Source organism: Mauremys reevesii, linkage group 1, assembly GCF_016161935.1.
Source record: "Mauremys reevesii isolate NIE-2019 linkage group 1, ASM1616193v1, whole genome shotgun sequence".
Classification (NCBI taxonomy): Eukaryota; Metazoa; Chordata; order Testudines; family Geoemydidae; genus Mauremys; species Mauremys reevesii.
Window position 1 is genome coordinate 146,613,010 of NC_052623.1, and position 26,592 is coordinate 146,639,601.

Sequence of the window (26,592 nt, forward strand, 5' to 3'; positions counted from 1 at the left end):
TTAGCCCTTCAACTGGTGTTATGTTTATTGGTAGAAATAGCTGCTTTCCATACTTAGGGAATTTTTAAATTTCCTTTTTTATTACATTTAATATTTTTCCATAAAAATTTATTGTTACCAAGAAAAGAAAGGAAAGGTAATTAGTATATGTTGGTACAATTCCATGGAAACACTTCATTCCTAAGCCCACAATAGTAAGATAGCATTCTTGATTTAAAGTTTTGTTTTGTTATGTTAATTGGCACTTCTCCCTAAGCTTAGAAATGCTGTGTAGGTAAGAGTTAATAGTTCAGTGAAAATGCGGACAAACTAAATTTTTATATGCACACTCCCTTTATAAAACTTTGAAAATAAGAGTCCCAGTTATTGTTAGTTTTTTGCTAAAGTGCAAACGTCTTAAAACATAACATACAAAACAGTTACCAATAAAATATTTTGGCATTGTAAATTTATATTAGTTACATTAGTAAAGTTAGGATGATATCTTTTTGCAAAAGCTACTGAAAAGAAAAAAAGCTATTCATTTGCAGTAACTTTTGAAAACATGAGTAGTTCAATGTGAATTTTTGTGTTAGTATTGGAAAAAATACTACACAACTTGGAATGATTGGAACAGTAATTATTTGTTATTTATATACAGCAAATATGAATGCCTATTCCTGACTCTTGAGGGTATTTTAAAATAAAATGTATTATATGCACAACTAGCTCAATTTCTTCCAACCCCTGCCCCCCAATTCCAGATTGAATGATCTTTGCAAATAGATATTGAAAAATCCTTTTAGCCCACTTACTACCCTTCTACTTCTCTAGCCTCTCCAAAAGTCAGGGAGTATAGATCTTTGCAGCATGCCCTAAAGATCAACAGATTTGGGCTCTTGAGGACCAAAGTAGTGAGTGAGCACCAAAGTCTAGGGGCTCAGCCATCAGCTCCCTCTCTCACACATATATATGGCCAGGAGGATGCAGCCACTTCTTGTAGATACGTACCTGTGACTGTCACCTCAGTAAGACAATTGCATTGAGTTTTATGCAAAGAATTCAGCAGTTGGAAGGAAAAATAAGTAGTCCCTCAAACATCCCCCCAAAATCGAGAAATCTAGAAGATATAAAACGAGATGCACTACGCACCATATTTCCTTGTCACCACCACCCCTTCTTCAGCTTCAGCTCTCATGAAGCACCTCAGCTCCATTTTTAATCAAAATATTTTGATTTTTAGCCAAAATATTTAACAAAAAGTTGATCTTTTTTTCACAGAAAAAAGTGTTTTCTTACCAGCCCTAGACTAAACATTTTGTCACAGGGTGCTGCTATACTACAGCCATAGCTGGACTCCCAAAATCCACCAATATGGAGGTTGAAAGGGAAATGCTCAACAGGCTATTTAAGGAAATTTAATCTTATCTACGTTTGTAGATCTTGCACATCGCTACAGCATCTGAGCACCTCTCAGAATCTGGACACTTCCATGAAGAATGCATATGCATCCCATATGTATTTCAGAGATGTGAAGAAATAACTTTCACTAGGGCCGCCCGGCGGGGGGGCAACTGGGGCAATTTGCCCGGGGCCCCACAGGGGCCCCCACGAGAGTTTTTCAGGGGTCCTTCGCACGCTCCGGGGGCCCCGGAAAACTCTCGCAGGGCCCGGGCCCCCGGAGCCTCTTCTGCTCCGGGACTTCGGCGGCGGGGAGTCCTTCCGCTCCGGGATGGAAGGACCCCCCGCCGCCAAATTACCGCTGAAGCAGGACCCACCGCCGAAGTGCCAGGTCTTCTGTGGTAATTCGGCGGCGGGAGGCTCCGCCGCAGGTCTTCAGGGCACTTCAGTGGAGGATCCCGGAGCGGAAGGACCCCCTGTCGCCGAATTACCGCCGAAGCGGGGACCCCCTGCCGCCAAAGACCCCAGGCCCCCTGAATCCTGTGGCCGGCCCTGACTTTCACTAGTTCAATGATCAAAAAACTTACTACATTAAACATCTCGAAGTCCCTATGAAAGAGAGTCTGTCCCTAGGACATGAATTCAGTTAGCTAAGAACAGTTCCCATTGCCAGCACAGGGAAGAGTAGTCCGCAGCATCAGTTCCATTTCTGCATCAGTATCTCAATGGCATAATATCAGATTCTGAAATTTGGTGGAACTATCAAAACCTTCATATCAAACCAGAATCGCAACCTGATCCTTGAGGCTCTCCCATCACCCCCAACAAACACATGTTCCCCCCCTAAATTCAGTGAGTCCATATTTTCTCTCTCTAAATGTGATCCTAGTTGCTATCACTTCTGTGAGACGGGTTTAAAAAATTATAACTCTGTTGATTGTGGAAGTATATGGTATTTTCTGTTAGGACAAGATAACAGTTGTGTCCTCATCCTAAAATTTTTAACCAAGCACAAAAAAAAACTTCTTCCTTCCATTTGGCCAAATCGAAAGCACCCACAAGAAAAGATTTGGTAGAAACGTGATGTCTATAGAGCAGCAGAATTCTGACAGAATGGGTTAGAAAGTCCACAGTTTTGCTGTTTTCTTTCCATGCTGCAGAGGTGCTATATCATACAAACCTTTTACCGTATAATAGATTAGATGCTGCCTCTCTGAAGCTAACAGGTCTGTAAGCAAACCAGTCCATAACAGCATTAAAAAGCCATTCCACAAGATTTCTGATTATTTCTTGGGTAGAGAGGGCATCTTATTGTGGGGGAAGAAATATGCAATGGTGGAGTCTGGTCCTCAGTTTCTACCATCAGCAGGTACTCCAAGATGAATCTACAGATCCCAGCAAACATCTCTTTTGGTAGGTGGGCATTCCATTCATTGAGCCTTAAATAATTATTTCAGTAAGGTTATACGTGTCTCCTAGGCCTAACGTATGCCTTTTTTCCCCTTTCCATCCCTATGCCTCAACGATTAGTAGAGTTTATTATAAAAGAGAACTGAATATTTCTTACCTGCTAATATCTTTGCTTTGATTAATATCTACCCTTTTGCAGCCTGCTCTGTTCATTATCTTTATCATATCTTTATCATAAAGCATCTGGCTGCCTATTTAAGCCCTTTGTGTTTTTAGGGTAGTGTATTCAGTTAACATCGAACTTTCTCAGTAGTAAAATTAGTTTACTATTGAGCTCAAACTTTTTGTGTCAAGTTATTGTTTCAGCTTTGGAAGTACTCTTTTGGTGATTTGCAAGGTGGATATTGCCAATATATCCATGTCCTCTTAAACTAAGTTCTAAAACTACCTCTGTTTTGTGCATAACAGAAGGCAACCCTACAGTGAAGATTTGGGTTAGTGAAGTTTTTAACTGAAGAAAGAAAATTAGCTAGTAAGAATCTTCTTTTACACACCTAAGGTATATTTATCTGAGTGCCCTCACTAAGTGTATGTTGTAGACCACTAACACACCCTGGGGAATATAAATGCTATTAGTGTCCCTCACTAATTTTAAAAACACTGAATAATTCAATATCGTTATCAACTGCTTTTGTGTGTGTGCACTATATCATGAAACATATTCCCTACCCCCACTTTGAAAAATATATAAAAGGAGAAGGGAAAATATTTGGGAAAAGATTGTAAACACCTTTTCTCTGCCATTTTGAATGCATTTCTTGCTCTCTTTTTAACCTTTCTTAGCTTCATGAACCTTCCTCCTATCTCCCCTGGGTACTGCTGCTGCTTTCTTCAGCAGTGTTGTGTGATCAGATGGACAGCTTGTAATGTATTCTTTCCTTTGCAAAAGTGAAATACAGCTCCACATTAAACTCGTACTTATAGAAAGTGACAGCAGAGAGTAGCCTTTCTGGCCACACACAACAGTTGAAAGCAGCGGCTAGGCTCATAGGGCACTTTAAAGCTGGTTTTTTATTTCCTGTGGAGCATGGGGCCGCCTGGTTCATTAGCTCTCTGTGGGCAGTCATGTTGCTTTCTAATCTAAATTTTTATTTAATCAGTGGCACTAGGAATTTGACTAGCTCTGTGTTGCTATTTAAATAATATGTATATTAAAAGTGACTTGTCTACTTGTGGAGAGTTGGGCCAGACAGTTAAGCTTAAGTTTGAAGGCTGAAGCTGAAGGCAATTGATGATCATGTCCCCCACAAAGTGTGTTGATCTCTGCACCTTAAATACATTATTCTGTATGACTGGCTACCATCTAGGATGGTTTAAGGTTTCATTACTCCTGATTTTTTTAAGCAAACATGAAAGAGCAGCAGCCAAAAATGGATTTGTTCAGATGCTGGGGCAGGAAAGCAGAAATGAAAGCAGGATTGGTAGTGGAGCCTTCTTGAAGTTGTACTTTAGCATTGAAAAATCAAATTGGGAGGCATAAACAGCTCTAAGCTCAGCACATATATTTGTATTTTAGATTTATACTATATATTAAAAACTGCTTATCCAGGGCCTGGGGGTCTCTTCTCCATGCATTTAAAAATATAATCCTGCCAGTACAAACAACAGTTCAACCCAACAGTCTCTGCAAAACAAGGAAGGGGAAAACCCACTCCATCTACTAATATCAGTCCTCGGTACTCCAATCCCAGTTCTTTGTGCATCCCTCTCTCCTCAGAATCCTGGGACAAGAGATGGGATTTGCAGCATGTCATGAAGACCAATAGATTTTGGGTCACTATGGATGGAGAATGCCAAAATTCAGAGCCCCTCACTAGCAACACCTTCTCTTTTAAACTGGGGAGTCTTCAGCTTGAGAACCTCCAGTGATCAAAACTGCAGCACTATTAGATTATTATTTCTCAAGTAAGCAGGTTCTATACCATATGAAAATATGGTCTCCGTGAAACAAAAATGGGAGAGGTAGGAAAAACAGTCAGCAGGGTAAGGGAGAACATGGAATTCTCCCCTTTCCATGAAAAGGCCAGATTCACATAATTACTTATTATTTATATTACAATACTGTTTAGAGGGCCCCAGCCTTGTGCAAGATACTGTGCAAGCATGCTATCGACCATTCCTGCCCCAAGGAGCTCATATTGGAAGCAGGACCGGCTCTACAGTTTTCCCAGCCCCAAGTAGCGCACCAAATTGCCGCCACAGATGGCGGCGGCAGTCCGTGTTCCCTTAGGGCGGCAGGCGCATTTCTGCGGCGGTGGCAATTCGGTGGCAGCTTCTATGTTTAGCTGAAGCCTCCGCGGACAGCTAAATATAGAAGCTGCTGCCGAATTGCCGCCACCGCGGAAATGTGCCTGCCACCCTAAGGGCACACGGACTACCCCCGCCGTCCACGGCAGCAATTTGGCACACTGCTTGGGGGCAAAACAACAGGGACTGCCGCCCCTTGCAGATTGCCGCCCCAAGCACCATCTTGGAATGCTGGTGCCTGGAGCCGGCCCTGACTGGAAGACAGATAAAAGGTGCGGAAAAGGGAAATGTTGTCAAGCCCAGTTTATAGATGGGGATCTGAAGCTCAGATAAATTAAGTGATTTACCTAAGGTCAGACAGGAAATCTTTGACAATGCTGGGAACTGAACACATCTTCAGAATCCAGGTCTAGTGCTCTAATAACTACAAAACTGTCCTTACTTGTTGGAAACTCCACTCCATTCCCTTTGTGCTCGTCAGATCATACAAATGGAGCAGCATCCCCCCAGCTAGAGGTTCTCCCAGTGTCACATGCATTTGCAGCAAATTAATTTTTATTAATAATTTTGTCGTGCTCTTAATCAAGTGCCATCAACAGATAGTTTATTTTCTTCCAATTACTTTTGTGAGATTAGTGCACTCCTTGACTTTGGTCTATTTTGTGAGTTCATGCCTATTTGAACCTGATTTTTAAGCCAAACGTTTCTCATTATGAAGGGTTTTTTTTATAAAAGGGAATATTTCCTAATATTGGCAAAAGCAACAAAGAATCCTGTGGCACCTTATAGACTAACAGACGTTCTGCAGCATGAGCTTTCGTGGGTGAATACCCACTTCTTCACCCACGAAAGCTCATGCTGCAGAACGTCTGTTAGTCTATAAGGTGCCACAGGATTCTTTGTTGCTTTTACAGATCCAGACTAACACGGCTACCCCTCTAATATTGGCAAGTTTGTAGAATGTATATGCACATTCACAAACTGAACTACCACCACTCTTACTAAATCTTTCTTCACATCAATATGCATCATTGTGAGAATACAGGACATTAAATATATTAGTCTCCAAAGAGTAGCTGAGGCTATAGTATGTGAGCTGAAATACCTCTGCACAAATGGCCATCTAAGGAAAAAAGTGGTAGACTTTCTAAAAACTCTCTCTTGGGTAAGTCACACTCTTCACCTTATTTTTGTGATTTCATTAGACCAAAGGAAAAGCAAATGGTTTGTGACAAAACATTCATGAAGATTTTGAAACTCTGTACGTAAAATGTTTGTAAATGAGTGCCTTGGGGAGCAAGTTACATATCATGGGAAAATGAAAGTCTCTCAGACTCTGCCATGGTAATCATTTCCTCCCTCCTTCCCCATTTCTCCTAAGCAAATACACTCAGGCTACTCTTCAGTGGTGATGTGTATAGAGGATATCCTCCAAAAAGAGATTGGCAGCTTTAATTTGTTTGATATGTGCAATCACAGTCCATGTTAAATTCAAAATGCTTGTCCAATCAAGGATTCAATATAGAAAAGAGGCAATAACAAGCATGCTGTACACTGTAATAAAGAAATATGTTGATTGAAAACAGTTTGTATATTTTGGAAATGATAGGGAATGTAATTGGTAAGAAAGAAAAGGATAGGGCTTCATAAGTAATAGGAAATAGAGCATATTTTTTTCACGGATAATGCTAACTCAATTTAACAATATTCTGGTGTTGTATTTTCATGTTCAGGAAAATAGACTTGGTGGGATCCTCCACTATCACTCTAAATTTCATGATTAATGGAATGACCTCTTTATTTTGATGGAGACAACTTTAATATGTTGAATTTCAGCCATAATGATTCATATTTTTTCCAGCCCTTAAGAACTGCTGATGAAGATGACTACCAGATCCTTTCCTATCTTCTCAATCAAACATGGCTTAAAACACTTAGATATTTGAGTGTCTGTATAATATTCCAGCATCTATTTTTCAGGGTATAAGATGAAAGAGGAGTTGGCACGGAAGCCAACTCCAGCGTGTTTTATACACTCATTTATGTTTAGAACTGGTTATAATTAAAGTCCAAGACCTGTTAAAACAACTCCCCCTCCATCTGCCCTACACCTCCACTATTGTGCATACCGCTTACCCTTTTTATTGCACTTCACTTGCAAGACCACTTTTATAATTAGGGGGTAGTAAATACTTGGAAAGACCTTTAGCATATAGTTAATATATGTGCAATTTTGCAACACTGTTGAGCTTTAAAATAGAATGAGCTTTTTCAAAAGGCTAGAATATGTCTTAAATTTCTCAGGACTAAATTAGTGATCTCATTTCTTGAGCAAATATAAAAAAAATTAAAACTACAAAAACCATATCAGGACATTAGTAAAAGAGTGTCTTAAATGGACATGCAAGTACAACCATTTAGGCAATAATTGTTACATTACCTTAGAACTCTTATCATCTAGGAAGAGGAAGTACTTGACAGTCAAAAGCAAGAAAATCTAGAAATGCATTATTACCTTGTTGTGGGAAGGATTCACTTACTACTATAAGTGTCTCAAGCTTTAACTTATCCTTTTGTATTGAAATACTATAGTGCACACTGAGTTATATGAGGTTATCCAATATTTAGCATCTAGGCATAGTTTGGTATGTGAAAGACAATGTGTCAGATTGGATTTTCATTCTAATTCAGATTGTTCATGTCTGATCATATTAAATTTAGTTCTGTGAAGTGTTTCACTTTTAAATGTTCTATTCTGGGGTCCTTTTCCTTACTTAAAGTTGTAGTATTAAAAATGTGAAAGTCTCTAAAATCCACAATTAAAACACTTCCTGGATCCCAATGAACTAAAATACGCGTCATCAGAGCTATTACACGCTGTTCAATAAATATGGAGGTAGGGATTTTAGAATTTGTCTTATAAAACACAAATAATTGACCCTGTTTCCTAAATATATTGTGTATACATGCAACATGCTGAGGTGTAGTGCAGATTTAACAAAAGAAAACTTTATGCAAAAATATGAAACGTCTTCTAAATTGTTCCAGTATTCTAGATAAATACATATTTGGGGGTCTTTTAATTATATTTCTTTACTGCACACAATACTGTATTTTGGACTGTACCTACATAAGCTAGTTCCTGTCCTTAAGAATTAGGGATTTTTTAAACGTTTCTTTTGGAGGGGGCTATGTTCAGATGAACATTGGATCCATGATACAAACTATTGTCATGATACATTTTTGTATTTGCAGATTTTGGATAAAGTTGTTCAAAAGTGTGTTTTCATGTATGAAACCAGGTTTTCCCAAACTTTTTCAAAATGTCACTTCCACCAGCAATTGTACTGAAATTTTGCCTTTGGACAAGTTGCAAATTCTGAACTATTATACACTGGGATATTGATAGTCTGAGACAAAGTCACGTAACCCTATTGGCCTAACATAGTGAAATCTCAGCAGAGGGTAGCTGTGATGCAGTAACGGATTTAGAGCGAAGTAACCTCTTTTTGAGACATTTCAATCTATTACACACGTGAGGGCACGTTGACATCAGTGGAGCTATGACAGTTTGCAGCAGCTGGTGTAAACTGTTCCTTAGTGCAGTATTTGGGGTTTCTTTCCTTGTGTTTCTAGGTTTGACAGCTGCACTGCCCACAAATCAAGTTGGAAAATTACATACTTTCAGATATTCCAGGGGCCACTCGAAGATTTCTGTCTTACCAGGAACTTTATGGACTCTATAGGCTTTAGCAAATGCTTATTTTGGGGAGAGGAGATACCATTTAGTGTTCTGAGTAAAAACTTTTAAAAATGGAGATGAAGGATATAAATTGTAAAATATAAAGTAATTTCACTTGGATTAATTTGTTTCCTATAGCTATTATAGCTGGAGTATTGCTGTTGGTTGAGAGAGCATCATGTGAGCTAAAGACAAAAAGATATTTTAAAGGGTATAATAAAACACCACAGACTGGAGATTTCTACCCAAGGTGTAATAGTTTCCTTATAAACTAAGTGTGAATTACAACATGCAGTAATGCCCTTAGCCTAAACCTCTGAATATTATTGCCTACTGTCAGTCACTCTGTTCGTTATAAGCCTCAATTCTAGACAATATATAAAAAGAGATACTAAAAAGCATGCCTAGTAAATATCAATTTCCCTTACACTCACTCTCTTTCTTTCTTTCTGCGCTACTCTGGAAAGCTAGAAATACTTCCACTGTGCATTTTGGTCTTTACAGTTTCCACGCTTAAATGATGGACAACAAGTTAACAACATAAAATGGGTGTTGACAGTTCTCAAAAATGAAATAATGTTTAATGTAACCTCCAGTTTCTCTCTGAACTTTGACCATACAATAGAAAACCTTAAGAGGAGGGGAGCAGTACTGTCAAGCACAGAATTACAAAGAAAAAAAATTAATCTAAATGGTGAAGGAGAAGTCTAGGTTCTCTTGCATGATATTTAGCAGCAATGGTAAAGAGAGGGATGTTTCTTTCTTTGTGTAATGTGAAGTAGTTACAATAAACACAAGATTTCCAAATCTCAGAGGACTCTCTTGACAGTTGCTTGATAACAGCTTTTTTCACTCCATAGTTTTGACAGTTTGTGTGTGTTTCCATATCTAGTGTAAACTAAAACATCACTGTCATTCTGTTTTTCTTTTGTATGTGGCTTCCTTTTCTTCTTCTTTTTTTTTTGTATCTTTAGGATAATGAAAAAGATGGGTTTTTCATTTGTAGACTGTAGTAATGCAAGTTATTGGGAGATTAGCATTTGTTTGTAAGTTTTGAAAGACTCAAGTTGACAGAAGAGAACTGCTTTAATTTTTTCATATTGCTTCTTTAAAAGTATAAGGAGGGTGTTTAAGTTTTTACTTACCTTTTGATGTACATCAGTTTGTATATGCATGTGTGTCTATAATATGAAAACACAGTACATAGCTAAAATAACCTCAGTCATTTCATGTTATTTACATTTTTACTTTTTTTATTAATAAAGAAAATCCATGGAATTGCAGCACATACTAAGACTCTTTCTCCCCACCCACTTGCACGGGTACCCCTAATATAGCCTAACCAAAAGAAGGCTGAGGGGAGATATGATTGCTCTTTATAAATACATCAGAGGGATAAATACCAGGGAGGGAGAGGAGTTATTTAAGCTCAGTACCAGTGTGGACACAAGAACAAATGGATATAAACTGGCCATCAGGAAGTTTAGACTTGAAATTAGATGAAGGTTTCTAACCATCAGAGGAGTGAAGTTCTGGAATAGCCTTCCAAGGGGAGCAGTGGGGGCAAGAGACATATCTGGCTTCAAGACTAAGCTTGATAAATTTATGGAAGGGATGGTATGATGGGTTAGCCTAATTTTGACAATTAATTGATCTTTGACTATTAGCGGTAAATATGCCCAATGGCCTGTGATGGGCCACTAGATAGGGTGGGATCTGAGTTACTACAGAGAATTCTTTCCTGGGTGCTGGCTGGTGAGTCTTGTCCACATGCTCAGGGTTTAGGTGATCACCATATTTGCGGTCGGGAAGGAATTTTCCTCCAGGGCAGATTGGCAGAGGCCCTGGGGGGGGGGGGGTTCGCCTTCCTCTGCAGCATGGGGCACGGGTCATTTGCTGGAGGATTCTCTGCACCTTGAAGTCTTTAAACCACAAGTTAAGGACTTCAGTAGCTCAGACATAGGTCAGGGGGTTGTTAGAGGAGTGGGTGGGTGAGATTCTGTGGCCTGCGTTGTGCAGGAGGTCAGACTAGAAGATCACAATTTGTCCCTTCTGACCATAAAGTCTATGAGAATATGTGGTCCTTTCTCCTTCCTTTTTTTAAATCCCTTATTTTACTGATGGTCAATTTTAGGAATAGCAGGTCATTTAGAAAAGTTTCAGGAAAAAAAAACAGATAAAGCACTTTATCTCGTGAGGGATATTTGTCAGAAAGGGACCATAAATTATCTCTACTGCTGTACCTTGTCCACTGCAGCAACTGCTCATCTATTTTGGCTTACCACAGTTCTTAAGATGTCCCTGAATGTAAGATGACTTTTTTTTAACCTTTTGGGTTTTCTATAAATCTCACTAAAGTTATTTTGTCATCAAACCAAATTTGCTTTAGCACAGCAAAGCGGCCAGTGTCGTCATCTGGCATGTTACAGACAAATTCCAATTACTTTTCTGCTTCATGCTATTGTTAAACAGTACAAGCTAGCTGACAGCAAAATTATAAATACAGGTGTTGTCACACTACACTGTAATCAGAATTTTAATTTGAATTTTCATTTGTAAAGCCTTTTTTTACATGAAAATGGGAATAGAATTAGTTTTATTGACAGTAAAAAGACATTTTGAAAGCTTCCTAAATCATTACCTGTATTTAGGAGGGAAAAAATTTGTATCTGTCCATGTTAAAAAAAAAAAAAAAAGTTTTATCACGTATTTACTCATTATATTTAGTGGTAAATAAAACTAGGAAGATGTTTGACAAATGATTGACGTAACTCAGTACATTTTCACTTCGTCAGAACAATAGAGAGACATAAATATATATTTGCTTTTGTTTTGCTCTGCTATTACTAATGCAAGCTGGCAATAAAATCTTCAGGTAAATTAAGTAGAGCCTGTTGAGTCTACATGCAGTGCTCAACTTTTTATTTTGCAATTTTCTCTTCTTACATAGATTCATCATCCTTCTCCCTGCCCCCTCCCCTCGCTTTGCTTGGTGGTTGGAGTGGTTCCCCCTTCTCAAGACCCTTTTTTTTCCTTGAGGCATTTAGTGTCGTGTCTGCCAGATTTCAGTGATGAGCAGCGAATTGCTTTTAAAGTGGGCATTATGCCAGTTCAGCAGCACAATGGAAAACCAATCTTCCACCATTCTACTTTTGATGCTGTTATTGTAGCATTTTAGATAACTGCTGCCACAAAAAAAGATGTGCTCAATTGCTACCAGTTAGTCAAGTTAAATCCAGAGTAGCATTAAAATTACTCTGAAAACTGTTTGTCAGAGGTCATGTGTTGTCTGTGGCTACAACGTATAGGATAGATGTTCTGGTCTGGTCTGATTTTTTGGGGGGAGATGGGTTGTTTGTTTTTTTGGTTTTTGTTTTTGTTTTGTTATTACTCCGAATGCCCAGCTCTCTAAATAGCCCTTCACTACCTGTTTACTTATTGTCTTCACCTCACTGTTGAAAAAATGTGTCAAACAGAAATGTTGGAAAGTTTCTTTAAAGTGCTGGAAATAGCAGGAGAGGGAGTTGTTCAGGGTGCTACAGTTTGTACAGTGTGAAAGCAAAGAAGGGCGGGAGGGAGAGCAAGAGCATAATTCTCTGGTTTCTGTAGCAAGATTACTGTTTTCATCTTTTTATCCTCACTTTTCAACCACTGACTTCACTTTTCTATTTTTTTAAATAGCACAAATGGAATTTATCTTCTATCTCACTCTTCTCCGTCAGTTCCCCCTCCTCTTTCTTCTGCTGGCTTTGCTTGTGAATGAGGGGACTCTTCTCTTACTACTACTATAGGACAGATGACAGCTATGGATTGGGGTTGTTTCATTAGATGGCTTTTAACTCCATTTTTTTGTAAAATACAAACAGATTATTTATGGGTGGTGAGAATTAAAAGAAAAATAATATTTTAGCTCACTTATTTGTTGCTGAGATTTTTGTTTATGAATTGTAAAATATCCGAACAATCTTCATGCCTGATTCATTTGCTCTTGTGTTACCCAATATAATAACAATGTAATGCATCATTTGTTTATTATGCTTCTATTCCTTTTAACAGGGGAGTCACTTTAGTTATTAGATTATACTATTTTAGAGCACAAGACTGGAAGTTAGGGGATCAGAATTATTTTCCTGGCTCTGCCACAGATTTCCTGTAGGAATTTGAACAAGTCACTTTAGCCTAGGGTGACCAGATGTCCTGATTTTATAGGGACAGCCCCCATATTTGGGGCTTTTTTTATATTTATGGGCTCCTATTACCCCCACCCCCTGTCCCAATTTTTCAAACTTGCTATCTAGTCACCCTACTTTAGCCATAATCCATGTTTAAGATGAGCACCCACAACAACTGATGTTTAGAACCTTTGAGGATCAGGTAATTTTATTTAGAAATGTTTTTCAGCAAATTTTGACTATAACCTCCTTGTGGCTCTGTTTCTCTCTTTGTAAAATGGGGATATTACTAATGTCAGAAGAGTGTTGTGAGACTTAATTCACTAACATTTGTAAGGTAGCTTAAAATCCTGCTATAGATGGCAATATGGAAGTGCAAAGTGGTGTTATAATAATAATTACTTAGGGGTTATGAAATTTCACTTTAAAGTGAACATATTCCTTTTGGCTTGGCAGAGTTCTAACTATTGCAGTTGAGATTTTGTTGTTCTCATAGCAGGTACTTAATGAATTCTCCATATTCTTTTAATCAAGAAGCTTATTTTGGTAGTTTGGATGGGTTACATTTAGATTCTGATTTATAACAAAGTAGCATATGTAACTGGTCTGGAACACCTGCAAAGTAACTCCACTGTGAAATGTTTAATGGAACTGGTTTTAGTGGTTATAAAAGGCATCACCACAAATAGAAGAGCTTATTTTCAGTCCTCTTTTTTTACCCTCTTTAAAGGTTTTTGTCTGACTTCTTTCTTAACGCCTTTGATGAAAGAAAAACTAGGATCTCTGAGCAGATTGACTGAAAGATGCAGAAACACAGAAGCTTAAGGAATTCTACTCCTCCAAAAAAGTGGTGTTTAAAGATAGCTGAGGCAAATGGCAGCGAGGGAAGATGATCTTTGGATGAGTTGTTGAGCTGATAGAACAATAAACTTTGAAACTTGGAGAACTGTTACAGGCTTAGTATAATTTCTTGGTACCTACCTAGGACACAGGTGCAGATAGTTATGTCTAAATCTAAAAACAAAGTTGACCTCGTGGACTTTTTAAAGCCTAGATCTTCAGTGGTGTAGGACATAGAGAAGCAGACATCTTGTTTCTCTGTCCTTTCAGAAAAGCTGTACCCCAGGAACTTTTGGAATCTCTCCATACTAAAATGTCTTCCCAAGACCAGCTGGAAACTTTATCCACTGAAATTAAATTCTTAGATGGACATGTGTCCGAGGCAGAACACTGACTAACTAACGTGAAACTCAGTGAAAAATAGAAGTTAAACCTTGTTATTGAATGAAGTGACTTTCACACAGGTACATAAAAATTGCAGGAAATCAGAATAATTTAAAATATCTAAATTGTTGGCATTCCTACAGGTAGGAAAAAAACATGAACTTATTGCTTTTTATATACATTACACATACATTCCCTTCCTCTTAATATAATGGGTATTAGGGCAACATCTCTCTATTTTGGAATAAAATATGAAAGATTGACCATGTATACATGGGTAAATGTTACATAATTCCTCACTAAAGAGCCATCTATAGAAACAATGGCGGGAGCATAATCATAGCAGCAATTTCAGCTCTTGGAGTTAATTGCTTCTGCAGTCACGAAAGAGAGGGAATTAATTTCTTATTGGAACAATCCCTGTTTTCCCAGATATCAGTCCAGTTACAGAGGAATTAACCAATAGAAATGTGGAGAGCTTTCTTAGAAGAACATATAGGAGCTGAGATTCTGTGGCCAAGAACGTGCAAATACAATTTTTGCTTTGATACTGCATTTTTAGGATACAAAATCAGCCAGTCAGTTGTTTAAAAGAAAATGAGAGGAAAATGAATCAGAGGCTGTTAGTGATGAGGGCTTGGAGAAATAAAAGTAAGTGGTTGGACTATAGCCTCATTTTTTAATACTACCAGTTGGGAAAAATAGTTTAAATGAAGGGCTAGAAGGGTTGAAACATACTCTACATACTACATTTTTATTCCAGTTTGAAAGCTAGTGACAGAGCAAATAATGACTGACTAATAAATATGACATTAGTTTTAAGTAGAAGCCAATAATTTATAAATCAGTAGAATCATGTTGTAATTACCTTTGAACCTTCCATTAAGAATCATGTGCACTTAATGATCGCTCTAATAGGGCAATGCAAAGGTTGTTTCTAGGTTTCTGAAAGTGTGTGGTTTGTGAGTATGTTCAAGTCGAGACAGCGTATGTGATCTATAAAGGCCTGATCGATAAGACCCAGTTGTATAAATGCTCATCTTTCACTCTCTCTACCTTCTCATGACAGTTGCAGCCTGATAGATCACTCTTGCTCTGAGTTCCTGGGATTGATCCCTTCAAAACTGGCAACAGGGCATACTCAATGGAGACCTTATGCCACTGGAAACATCTTCTTTTTAGCCGTTTAGAGCCTGTGTTTGGTGACATTTTGAAAGTAGTACAAGAATTTTAACTTTTGCCTGCTTTGGCTACACTTTTTTCATATTTTCACTTAATTTAAACAAATAATGTGTTGTTACATTAAAATAAAGTTAAAATCAATGCTCGAGTAAAACATTAATTGTGAGAAGCCAACAATTCATAAGTCTGCAAGTTCCATAAGTTAACGTTTCTCCCATGACTCATCTCTGCTACAGTAAACTTGTATATTTTATGGCATATGTTGGAACAGAGGTTCTCAAACTGTACCACTGCTGGCCCATTGGGACTTTTTGGAGTATTTTCTGGAGTGCTGACAGGCTAAGTGATACTGACTCTTCTCATTTACAGCTGCTAAATCACATTGGAAAAAGCTGAAAATATATTAAATATTTTCATAATGTTACCATTTTCCAAGAGCAATTCCTGTAGTTGCCACAGGAATGCTATGTAAACTCCGATAAGATGGGAATATGGTCTTTGCAATGGTGAATGAGACAGGTTACGTCCTTGAGACCATCCCTCTGTTAAAAAATGTTCCCCACTGTGAAGAAATTTGAGAACTCTTGTTTCCTTTATTTTAATATATATAGTAGTGGATTAAAATTTTACATTAACTAGGGAATCAGGAATGGAAAACACTGCATAAATGCCACATGATACAGTTAATGTTGCAGAAACCTTAACTTTCAGATTTTCCTGGGTTTTGTCTGTTTAATATCTCATCAACATTAATGCTAGTTTTGCTTTTAGTTTTCCCGATTTTTTTTTAATTACTCTGCATCATACATATATGTGTCTGGTTTACATTTTATTTATATATAGTGGTCCTGACTCTCACTTACACTAAGGCACCTTTACACCACTCTAGCAGTGTAAAGAGGTCTTATTGTGAGTGTGCATTACATTTAAATACCTACTTTAAATCCCCTTAATACTGCCAGAATAAATAGTGTAAATGAGAATCAGATCCAGGGAGCACTCCAGTGTATTTATATATGCTTACGATCACATAAACTTCTCACAAACCAGAGTATAGTTTTTAAACCATTATGTAAATTGGCTTTATGTAGCTCTAATGTGTCTCTAAATTCATCCATTCAGTGATAATTCTAAACTAATGTATTTGAAATAGAGAAATGTGAACAGACTAAATATGGGAACCAAAGATTCCAAAATATGTGATAGTGTGGGATCTTACATATGTTGTTTAACATGTGTTTTGAAGGGAAAGACTTGTGTATATAATTCACTAGTGTCACTGCTAATCATGTGCAATATTCATCCAAACCATCATGACAATAAAAGCTTTGCAGCAACCACACCATCAGATATTACACATATATCTTCACTTTTCTTTCTATTGATAAAGATAAAAATAATCTCCAGAACATGTATGCACTTCCTGTTTCAATAGAGCTATGAAATGGAATTACTCAATTTGCATAGTTTCACCCACCAATATTTGGAATAACACAGTTAGTATACAGTTTGCTGAATGGTAGTAGAACTGTTTATTTTAACTGAATATTCCAAACTTACTATGGACTGTCATTGTTTAGGCAGGACCTGTGATGAGATCTGAGAATTAGCACACTCAATTAGTACTTGAAAATAAACTCTATCTGTGATCAAACATGGGATTAGATTCACCCTTGTTTATGCCCATTTCTGCTACACTAAAGCAGGATATAAGGGGCCCTGATGGTAAGAAATCTGCCACGGACAGAGTTTCTGGTAAAGCAAAGAATAAAAAAAAACCTCTTCCACCACAGTCCAAAAAGTGAGTGGTGCTGGCTAAGGGGGTTGCATGGTCAGGACAGCTAAAATATGCACTAGCTTAGTATATACTTACAATAACTTCTGCACATAGAATCCTGTGGATTCTCAGATGAAAACGAAAGCTGCCCTTCCGGTTGGAAACATTGCCTGCCCACTCTTGAGAATACAGTGAGCCACACCTGTGAACTTCTGCCTCCCTGCAGAATCCTGGCTGTTTCAACCCATACTGGTTGATTGTCATACTCCAGTGCCTTTATACATTATATGTAAAGAATACTTATTTGATATCTGCATACAGATGTGAATTAGTCACCTTCTTTCCCCACTTCCTCATTTTTAAGCATAGGAGCATTAAATGATGGCATTTTGGTAACCATTCACTTCCTTAAATAATTTCCTGGTTTCAAATATTACATAGATTGAATTTAAATTATAGGTATGTACATAGAATACTACAGGGTTCTGAGTTATAAAAACTGGAAATGTCATATGCAGTGACAACAAGGTAGATCATCATGTGCTGCTTCAGAGATCTGGGCCTTCATTGTGAACCTTTATGAAAGTGAGTTTTGTAAAAGAAATTGCCTTTGTTGGGGATACTTAATAATGTTCCCAGTTTTGCTAAAAAGCCATAGCACTTTGAATTGTTTGGGGCTTTTGGGGTTATATTCACTGCATCCAGGACAGAGCTTGGATACTTTAGGTGTACAATACTTTTGTATACTAAAATGTCTTTTAAATATATGGGTAGTTTTTAAAAAAAAAAAACTTCAATCAAATCGTAATTCACAGAACATGCTGTAATATAGAGATACATGTAAAATACAATCTGTGTATTTGATTGCAGGTAACAGAGTTAAATGTGCCAGCAATTTCAAACACAGTTTGATGTTTCCTATAATAAAATATAATGCAAAAAATTAAATATCCAATATCAATGATTTCTAAACGGTTTTGATATTTTTTGTCCTTTCCCATGAAGAGTAATTTATTTCCCTTTTTAAAGTGTGGGCAGAGTGATTACTAGCGCACTGTAATGTAATTGTGTTGCATTGATAAAATAAAAATTGTCCTTTATCTGTGTCCTGATAATGTTCAATTTACAGGCTGGCTTCTCTGCCACCTCTTCACTGCTTTGAGTATTCCAGTTCTCCTCCCTTCCTGCTCTGAGAGCGCACAGAACTGTTTGAAATCCACTGGTACAATTGTCAAATCAATTATTCATTCTCTGCAATTATACTCGCACAAAGAACATTTTGCTGGTCTGAATGATGATTAAATTAACAGCTATTCCAGCTGCCTGATAACATCTAATAGAATATTCATAAGCCCAAAATGGAATGAATTATCTCCATTAACTTCATCATGCTCACTTAATTACATGCTTGTTATTGTATTTACACCTTGTTAGATACCGCTGAAGCTGATCCAGTGGCTGGCCAGGAATTGGAAGCGTCTGTCATGGGGCAGTTGGAGCGCGTTTTGTAGGAAATGCTATTTATTTTAAATGCTCCACCTGCTGGGAGCCAAGGTTAGTCAGCAGCACTGAGATGAATTGGGAAACGGGGTGTAAAAAGAAATAATGTGCTTCTGACAGGCTCCGTGGCTTTTAAGTTGCTCTCATTCAGCCACTTCACAAAAAATTATTTTATTCCATCTTTCAGTGATGATGACATGATTGCTTTTGGGTAATCATTTACCATTCTGATTTTATTTTTTGAAGTAAATTGTCTGAAGTAATAGGTTCTTGGAATTACAGCGTGTCTTGCTTTTTTCTTAGAACTTTATTTAAGCCTGTCTTCCAGCATTTAACCCGAGTCCCCTCTTTCGTTTGATCTTCTAACTTTATTTATACAACAGTGCTTAATGATCCTGCACAATGGTTTTTTTCACACACAAAAATAAATAAAATAAAATAAAATAAAGCTGTCCAGTATGGTTGACGGTACTTTTATACCCTCAGCAAGGGGGCTGCATGTGCAATTTCCTTCAGAGATGACAAATACAAACATCCTTATAGCCCAACCCTAATAGAATCGCTTCATCCTGTTGAAAGACATTTTCTGATCCCTTTCAAGGTGACCCTCTCCTGAAACATGGTAAAGGACACTACTCTCACCTCTTAGTATTTTATGTTTGATACCAGTGTGAAGCAATGCCTTTTCCTCCTCCTTCGTGCCTCCACCACCTTTATTAATGGTCAAGCTTCCTCTCAGTTAGGCCCTACCAATGTCAGCAGTGACTCTTTTCCACAGTGCCAGCCTACTGCAGGAAAATACGCTCCCTGTGTTTATTTGAATCTGAACCAGGCCAATAGTGAATGGAATTATAATCACACTTCTAAATACTTGGAAGATCAATGTAGTAGAGCACTTGAGCAGAGCCACAATATTTTATTCAGTTTGATAGCTATGGGTCTTTTTATCAACACCATAGCTAAAGATAATTATTTTTAAGCAAAACTGATTCTGGTTACTGGACTAACAGAATAATGAAGATGGACTTTTAGGACACCTTAGAGGTCTTAGTTTATGTTTTGTTGTAACTGGTAAGAGAAGACCTTTGAGATCTTAAGTGTTTTATATTCTCCCATTATAAGAATACTAGAATTATTTTAATTTATAATGTATTAGGCTCATATTAACAGCCAAAATGTAAAAAGTGCATTCCAGAACACAGAGGAAGGCAGGCATATCCCCTGCCCTGAAAAACATATGTTGTTTAGCAGATGATATACCAGTGGTAGAAGTTGGGGAGGGTTCTGAGCACCTTTTGGTCCAAAAAACAAACTGTCCTGTGAAATCATTTGTAGCCGAGATTGAGTTGGTCTGTGTGTACATACTAAGAAACTGGTGTCACCAATGGATATCTAAGAAGAACAACACCATGTAGACGTAGTAATCTGTGGCTTTGCACAGCTTCTTGCTATTTTTTATTAGAAACAAAAAAGCAAAGATTTTGTCGAGTGATACCTTTTTTCTTTACTGATTTTTTTTGTTTTGCAATGACGTTGCAGAAACGGCAAAGCTAAGGTTAACTGTAGGGATGGGGTGCTGTGTAGTGGAAAGGGGGGGATGCAATTAAAAAATGACTCACATTACCTGATTTCATAATTGACAGAATATTTATTTAACTTGCAGTAAATTGACACACCTCTAGACAGAGACAATTATGACTGACTGTATAACGTCTGACAGAACCAATTATGACTGACTGTTGTTTGCTACCTTTGCACAGAAATAAATGAAACATAGATATTTGCAACAGAGACTGCTGCCTGTGTGCCTAAGCCTGCTATAATTAAAATATAATAACCAGTAGGTGATATAAAAAATTTCAGTTCCTAATGGTTTCAAATTTAGTTTGTTTTTTGTTCAAAGTATTAGACGTGACATTGTACATGTGTGATCTACTGAATCCTTAACACATGTACATGACAGGATATAGATTTTTGTTTGCTTTTAGATAAACCAACAATCTGAAATTTTGTTCATGGAACTATATTATTTCTCTCACACAAAGTACACATACATTTGTGTGTGTTGTTATTAGCCAACAAACCCACTTTGATTATCCTGTCAGAGTCCAGTTGTTCAGTCAGTAGATGTAAAGCCCAGAAACCTTTCACTGTTCTGCAGACAAGAGCAAAAGTGCTTGGTTTCTAATATAAGGTTCTCTGTGCACCATTTTTATAAGAGTGAAGGTAAAGAGTGGCAAGTGGAAAATATTTAACAATACATTGAGACATTTCCGTCTTTGCTTCATCCATCCACACAACTGTGTTGGGTAGATAAGATTCAGATACCTCTTCAAAAAGAAGAGCATTCTTCACTCAGTTAAAAAGAAAAGTGGAGGGGTAAGAGGAGGAACACATGGGAAGTTTTATAGGAACTTCTGTCTAATAGTTTGGATCAGTAAAAGATCATTCTGTATTATGAGGAATGGGGAAGTTTTTCTCCCTACATGTTTGGCAAAGGAGTTTGGTTCTGAAATATTTATCAAGAGTAATTACATTACTTTAGGGATTATGATATGAGTTTTGTTTTGCAAGATCAAAATCACATCTTAATTTCCATTTTTTAAATCTATTTTAAAAACTTTAAATGTCTTCCTTTATTTTTATATAAAACACTGGCGCTTTTTGTACATTATATTTTTTATATTAAATTTTTGCAAATATTAACAATTGTAAATGAAAACTTGCCATTGTGTATGGACATTAGGTTAAAAAAAAGTGATAGTATTAGGTATTAAACTATTTTCATATTTGTGCCCAAGTGTTGAAAAGCAATTACATTAGATGTTTATAGCTTTGTTCTCAGAGGGCCTTAGGTTTGTTATTGATTCAATTCTCATTTAGGAAGAAAATGTGAGCTTTTATATGCATCTTTAAGTTGGATGGTATGGTAACTTGAAAGTATTGACTGACTGTGTGATATACGGTGGTCACAGTTGTCTTTTACTAAGAGGAGCACAGAGTGATGCTGGTTGTCATTCTTACTCTGCTGTGTGGCAGCGTAAATAGTCCCCTTTCTAACCAACCTGGTGGGAAAAGTCAATATCCCATCAGCAGAGGAGGTAAACACATCAGGAGCTGTGTCCTCTCTCATCTTCCCCTGCACTGTATTACTACAGTTCTTTAAATCTGTTCTCCCCAGTCATCAGATGCACTTGTGTCATTCAAATGCATAGTATTGCTGTACTGCAGATAGAACTGCGGTCTGAATTTAGTGGTATAACATATTTTATAATTAAGACTTAAAATTATCCTCCCACTAATTTAATGCAGCCACTTTTATTTTTCCTTTCCCATTCCACCTTTCCCTTCTGCCTTAAAAAAAAATTCCATCTAGCAATCTTTTAAAGTACGGTAATTAATGTAAATTTTCAGAAAGGTTACCATGAACAATGAATGTTTAGATCTAGTGAACAAAAGCTAGAAACTCTGCTAGTGGAATGGCTTGAGACAGATTTTGAGTGATGTGTGTGTCTGGTTTTTTTTTTTTGTTCTTCACTTCAGCATTGCTTTATTGTTTCAGTTTAGTTGTTCTTTTCCTGATTAATGTGTCTTCCTGCTCCTTCCATATGTAGCAGCTGTTTCTGTACATTGATACACTTCACCTTGGTCTCTCCTGGGCTCTGTGAAGCTTTAAAACTATTTTAGCCTAATTTTGAACTTCAGGTTTAGACACTTCATGATACAGTTGGTGGTACATTAAGCACAAGTTTCCTCAGTTTTGCCAGGACATGAGCAGTTGCAAATAAAATCCTTTAATATCTCTTACACTTTAGCAATATATGAACTGCTTAGTGTCTTGAGGATTATGGTTAGTTTAATTTTTGTTTGACAATATACTGAGTTACTACAGGATTTAATGTATCTTTTCACAGTTATGTTTAATTAGACCCAACATTTAAAGTGTTTCCAGGTTAATTGCATGTGTTTTATGCTATAGTGACTCAAATCTGATTAAAATACAGAATCTTTAATCTGTTTTTTTTATTCTCTTTAGGCTGAATTTTAAGTTATCTTTTACCAGTAGAAAAAGATAATTTGATGATAGACTGAATAGAGACAAATAGTAATTCAGCTATGTTATACTCAAGTTGACTCCATACATTGATGACTTAGGACCTGATCCTGCACACACTTATACGTGTGTGTGAAGTTGGGCACGTAAATTCTCACATACTTAAAATTAAGCATAAATGTAATCCTTTGGGGACCAAACCCTTCCTCATTAGAGTTGTTTGTAAAGTACCTAAAATTTTATGTACACTTTTTAATCCTGTTTAACTATCATAATTTTAAAACAAAAGAAATTTGCATTAATATGTGCAAAGATTGGCTTCAGTGGAAGTTGCTGTGTAAATAAATGTGAAAAGTTAGTTGTATGAATTGAGGAAGCAACAATAATACCTGAAGCTAGGTATATTGTATCAAATTATTAGGTAGTGAACTTACCTTGAAAAATCCTGCAAAGGTCAAAGATGTTTTATAACATGGTTATAAAATTCCAGATTTGTGATTATTTTCAACCAGTACTTTGTCCCTCCTATCTAATGTTTTTCTCCCAGGTCCTCATACATTATATGGGTCCTTCTTCATTCCCATGGATAGGACACAAGCTAGATCAATGGGATGTGTTCATCTCTCCACCTTAATTTTTTTAGCCTGACTCTACATGGATGGACTGGAAAAGTCACTGAGTCCCAAAAAACATGTGGCTCTCATTGCTCCTGGGAAATGCTCACTGCCCTAAAGATTGATGTTATTCTAACAAACCACAAAGTGTAGTACTGGCTAGTTAAGAGACAATTATTCTTATGGTTTTTACATGGAATATGTATTTTGGGGCATTTTTGTAATATAAATAATGTAATGAAATGCTTCAGTCTCTGCTCAGAGGACAGCAAGGAATGAGACCGGTTGTAGCAGGTCAAGAATAACGTGTAATAGGAAAGGTGTGTGGGATGCTTGCAGGATACATGCTTATGCTATGCCAAAATGGCTTGAGAGCTGCTTCAAGAGATTGTGCATCTCCCTGTGCCATACTGTCACCATTTTGATCAGCAGAGGGGCTACAGCTGGAGCTCCCGCAGTATAAAAGCTGGAGCTCCCTCAACTTTGGAACCACTTCCTGCATATCCACTAGTCCAAAAATGTCTGAATCGGTTGACCTTCCAGGCACACTATGAGGCTTATCTATTTACCTGGGCTTATGAAGAGGGAGGGGCATGACTGGAACCGGTTTGGAAAGAGGAGCATTGTTGGACTTGATCTTTACCAGGTATTTTATTGTTGGCATGTGGAATATCTGCTGATTTTACTCTTAGTTGGATTGTGTTTGTCATTTTGATAAGGCACTCACAGCCAAAGATAAGGGGGCTTGTTTATTTTTTCTATATTGTTATAAAACTAAATTTAAAAAATAAATAAATTTTAAAAAGAAAGTGGCTTTATGTGTTTTGTCAGAGATATCATGGCAACCAAATACTTTGGAATGGCCTATTCATTGGTACATCAAGAGAATCTGATGCCTTCCAAATAAGGCCTATTAGCTAAGACGATAGGCTTATCTTACTTACATGTTTGGGTAGGAAGTTGCGGTCATGAGGAGTTCCTCCTTTGTTAATAGTGTGCACTTAATGCCTTTCATCAAAGATCTTGAAGTGCATTACAGTGATAGATGTGTATTAATATCCCCATTTTCCAGATGAGGAGACCTGGGAACAGAGAGATAGACCAGCCCAAGGTATTTCAGTGATACAGATAGGAATAAGAACAAGGGATGAAATCATGATGCCATTGACTTCAATGGCAAAAAAAAGCATTGACTTCACTAGGGCCAGAATTTCATGCTGGGTCTCCAGATGCCTGATCACCTTTTCCAACCACTAGACATGCTGCCTACTCTATGTGATAAGTTTCATGATCCCACTTTTTTTAATAATCGTTTGTCAATGACAACACACACCTAGTTTTCTCTGATGTTGTGTCTAGTCAGCAACCACTTTCTCCCTCCATTTGGGCAGCATTTCTGGCCAAGCAGCACTTCCTGTCAGTAACTGACAGGAGGTACTTCACCAGTTCAGTTGTGGTGTGACAGATGGTCGGACTAATTCCTTGTTGAACTAGATTCATTGTCTCTGTGAGTTACAATTTTGACATCCCTCCTAAACATGTGGGTAAATCATTGTGTTGAAAAAGGTAAGTGGGGGATGAGAGCACAGAAAAAGTCTGAAGCTATTGCCGTAAAATTTGTTTTGTGTCTCCAGCAGCAGTTAACCACATCTTATTTTAAAAGATTAATGAAAAAGTGTTTCCCTTTTTGATCTTTTAATCCTTCTCTTTTGTTTTTAGAAAGCATGAAGAGGAAGCTGACCATAAATGAGACAGAGGTTTACAGAAAGTTGAAGAACACAGTAGACAAATTTCTGTCCTTGAGTGGCTATTCTGAAGTAAACCTCAGCAAACTCTTTCAGACTTTCAGTATAGTAAAATCTGTGAGAGATCCCAGTAATGAAAGACAATGATTCAGTGAAAATGGTGGGAGAAGAGAGGTTTGTTGTCCTTCAGAAGCAATAATATTTTTTCTCCTCTGGCTCTCCCATTTTAAACAATAATACTTTGATTTCAACATACATAAAAGACAGATGTGTTTTAATCATCTTGGTTTCTCAATGGAGGGAAAAAAAGTAAAGATAAAAACAGAATATAGTGATTTACTGGACCACCTAAATAGTTGATTTTGTGTATATATATTGTGTTGTATCTAGACCTATGAGGGAAAAGGGGGTGGGGGAATTGCTATTTTAATTGAATAATTCCCAGTGAGAGTTGCTGGAATGTAAGTGATCCTAGACTTTGCTCCAGGGTATTTAGTAGAGGTGCTCTTAGGAAAAGAGGTTAGTAGAGGTCTCAGTAGGAGCACTAATGTTTTGCCTTTTCATAGTTTATCTACTTTCCTATCGTAAACATACCAATTAAAAACAATACTAAACCTAAAAGCCTCCTAGTGTCCTAATACCTTCTTCTGAAGGGGGCTTTACTTTTAAGATGTATATATAAAGGTACTGAACAGGGGATGGCAGTTTTATAACCTGTAGTTACAAAAACAGAGAACCATATTTTTTTCTGTTTTATATGTACTTTCTTTGTACTTAAACATAAGTAATGTCTTGCTATTCTAAAGAAATAAATATGCAGTCAGCTCACCAGCTACACAGACCAAGCGCATAGATATCTATCTTTATTCCAGGCAAAAATCAGATGATATAAACAGTCAGTGACAAAAATGTGGATACAATGCAGTGTAGCCAAAAAAAAAAGAAGTTAGTGTTTTGTGATAAAAGTGATTATGGCCATACTAAAGTTTTAATGGTTTTATAAACAAATCTTATTGCCTGTTTACTGCCAGTAAAATGACAAACAGAAATGACAAGAAATTATAATAAAAATTGTTAGTTCTTTTGTGTAGGAGGAGGAAAAATTTAAGGTTGTTTGTACTTTTCAATAAGTATTACAGTCTATGTTAGGTTTACAGTGTCATGTATTTGTTAATTCAAGACTATAAAATGCTTTTTAAAATATGTAACAGTATAAAAAGTGTCTTACTGCTTGACGGAAAAAAATAAAGTTTTCTAGTGAAAGAAAATTTGACTGGATCCTTTGTATATACCAGACACAACAGGGGAGAGGGTCCCACAGCTCAGTGTTCCTTACTGAGCCTGAACCTCTACACTGCAATCCTACAGCCCAAATCAACTGACACTGGCCAGCAGCGGGGGTTTTATTGCAGTGTAGACTTACCCTTAGTCCATTCCTCTAAATTCACAGTACAATTTACAGAGGTATATGCATCTCTGCTTTTA

The 26,592-nt window shown here is 37.2% G+C and overlaps 1 protein-coding gene across 5 annotated transcripts in view; it reads left to right on the forward strand.

Moving 5' to 3' along the window:
• POLA1 (DNA polymerase alpha 1, catalytic subunit) overlaps positions 1 to 26,369 on the forward strand; it is a 348,901-nt gene extending 322,532 nt beyond the window's left edge. Inside the window, exons 37-38 of one of the 5 annotated variants that reach the window (XM_039494462.1) lie at positions 18,629 to 18,748; positions 25,082 to 25,169. In XM_039494462.1, coding sequence (XP_039350396.1) covers positions 18,629 to 18,705 — 77 coding nt within the window. In that variant the 3' untranslated portion in view covers positions 18,706 to 18,748; positions 25,082 to 25,169. Of the gene's footprint in view, positions 1 to 3,258; positions 3,350 to 13,741; positions 13,929 to 18,628; positions 18,749 to 25,081 lie in introns of those variants that run through there. The other 4 variants (XM_039494445.1, XM_039494452.1, XM_039494437.1 and 1 more) reach the window with 4 other exon arrangements.
• Positions 26,370 to 26,592: the final 223 nt, after the last annotated feature.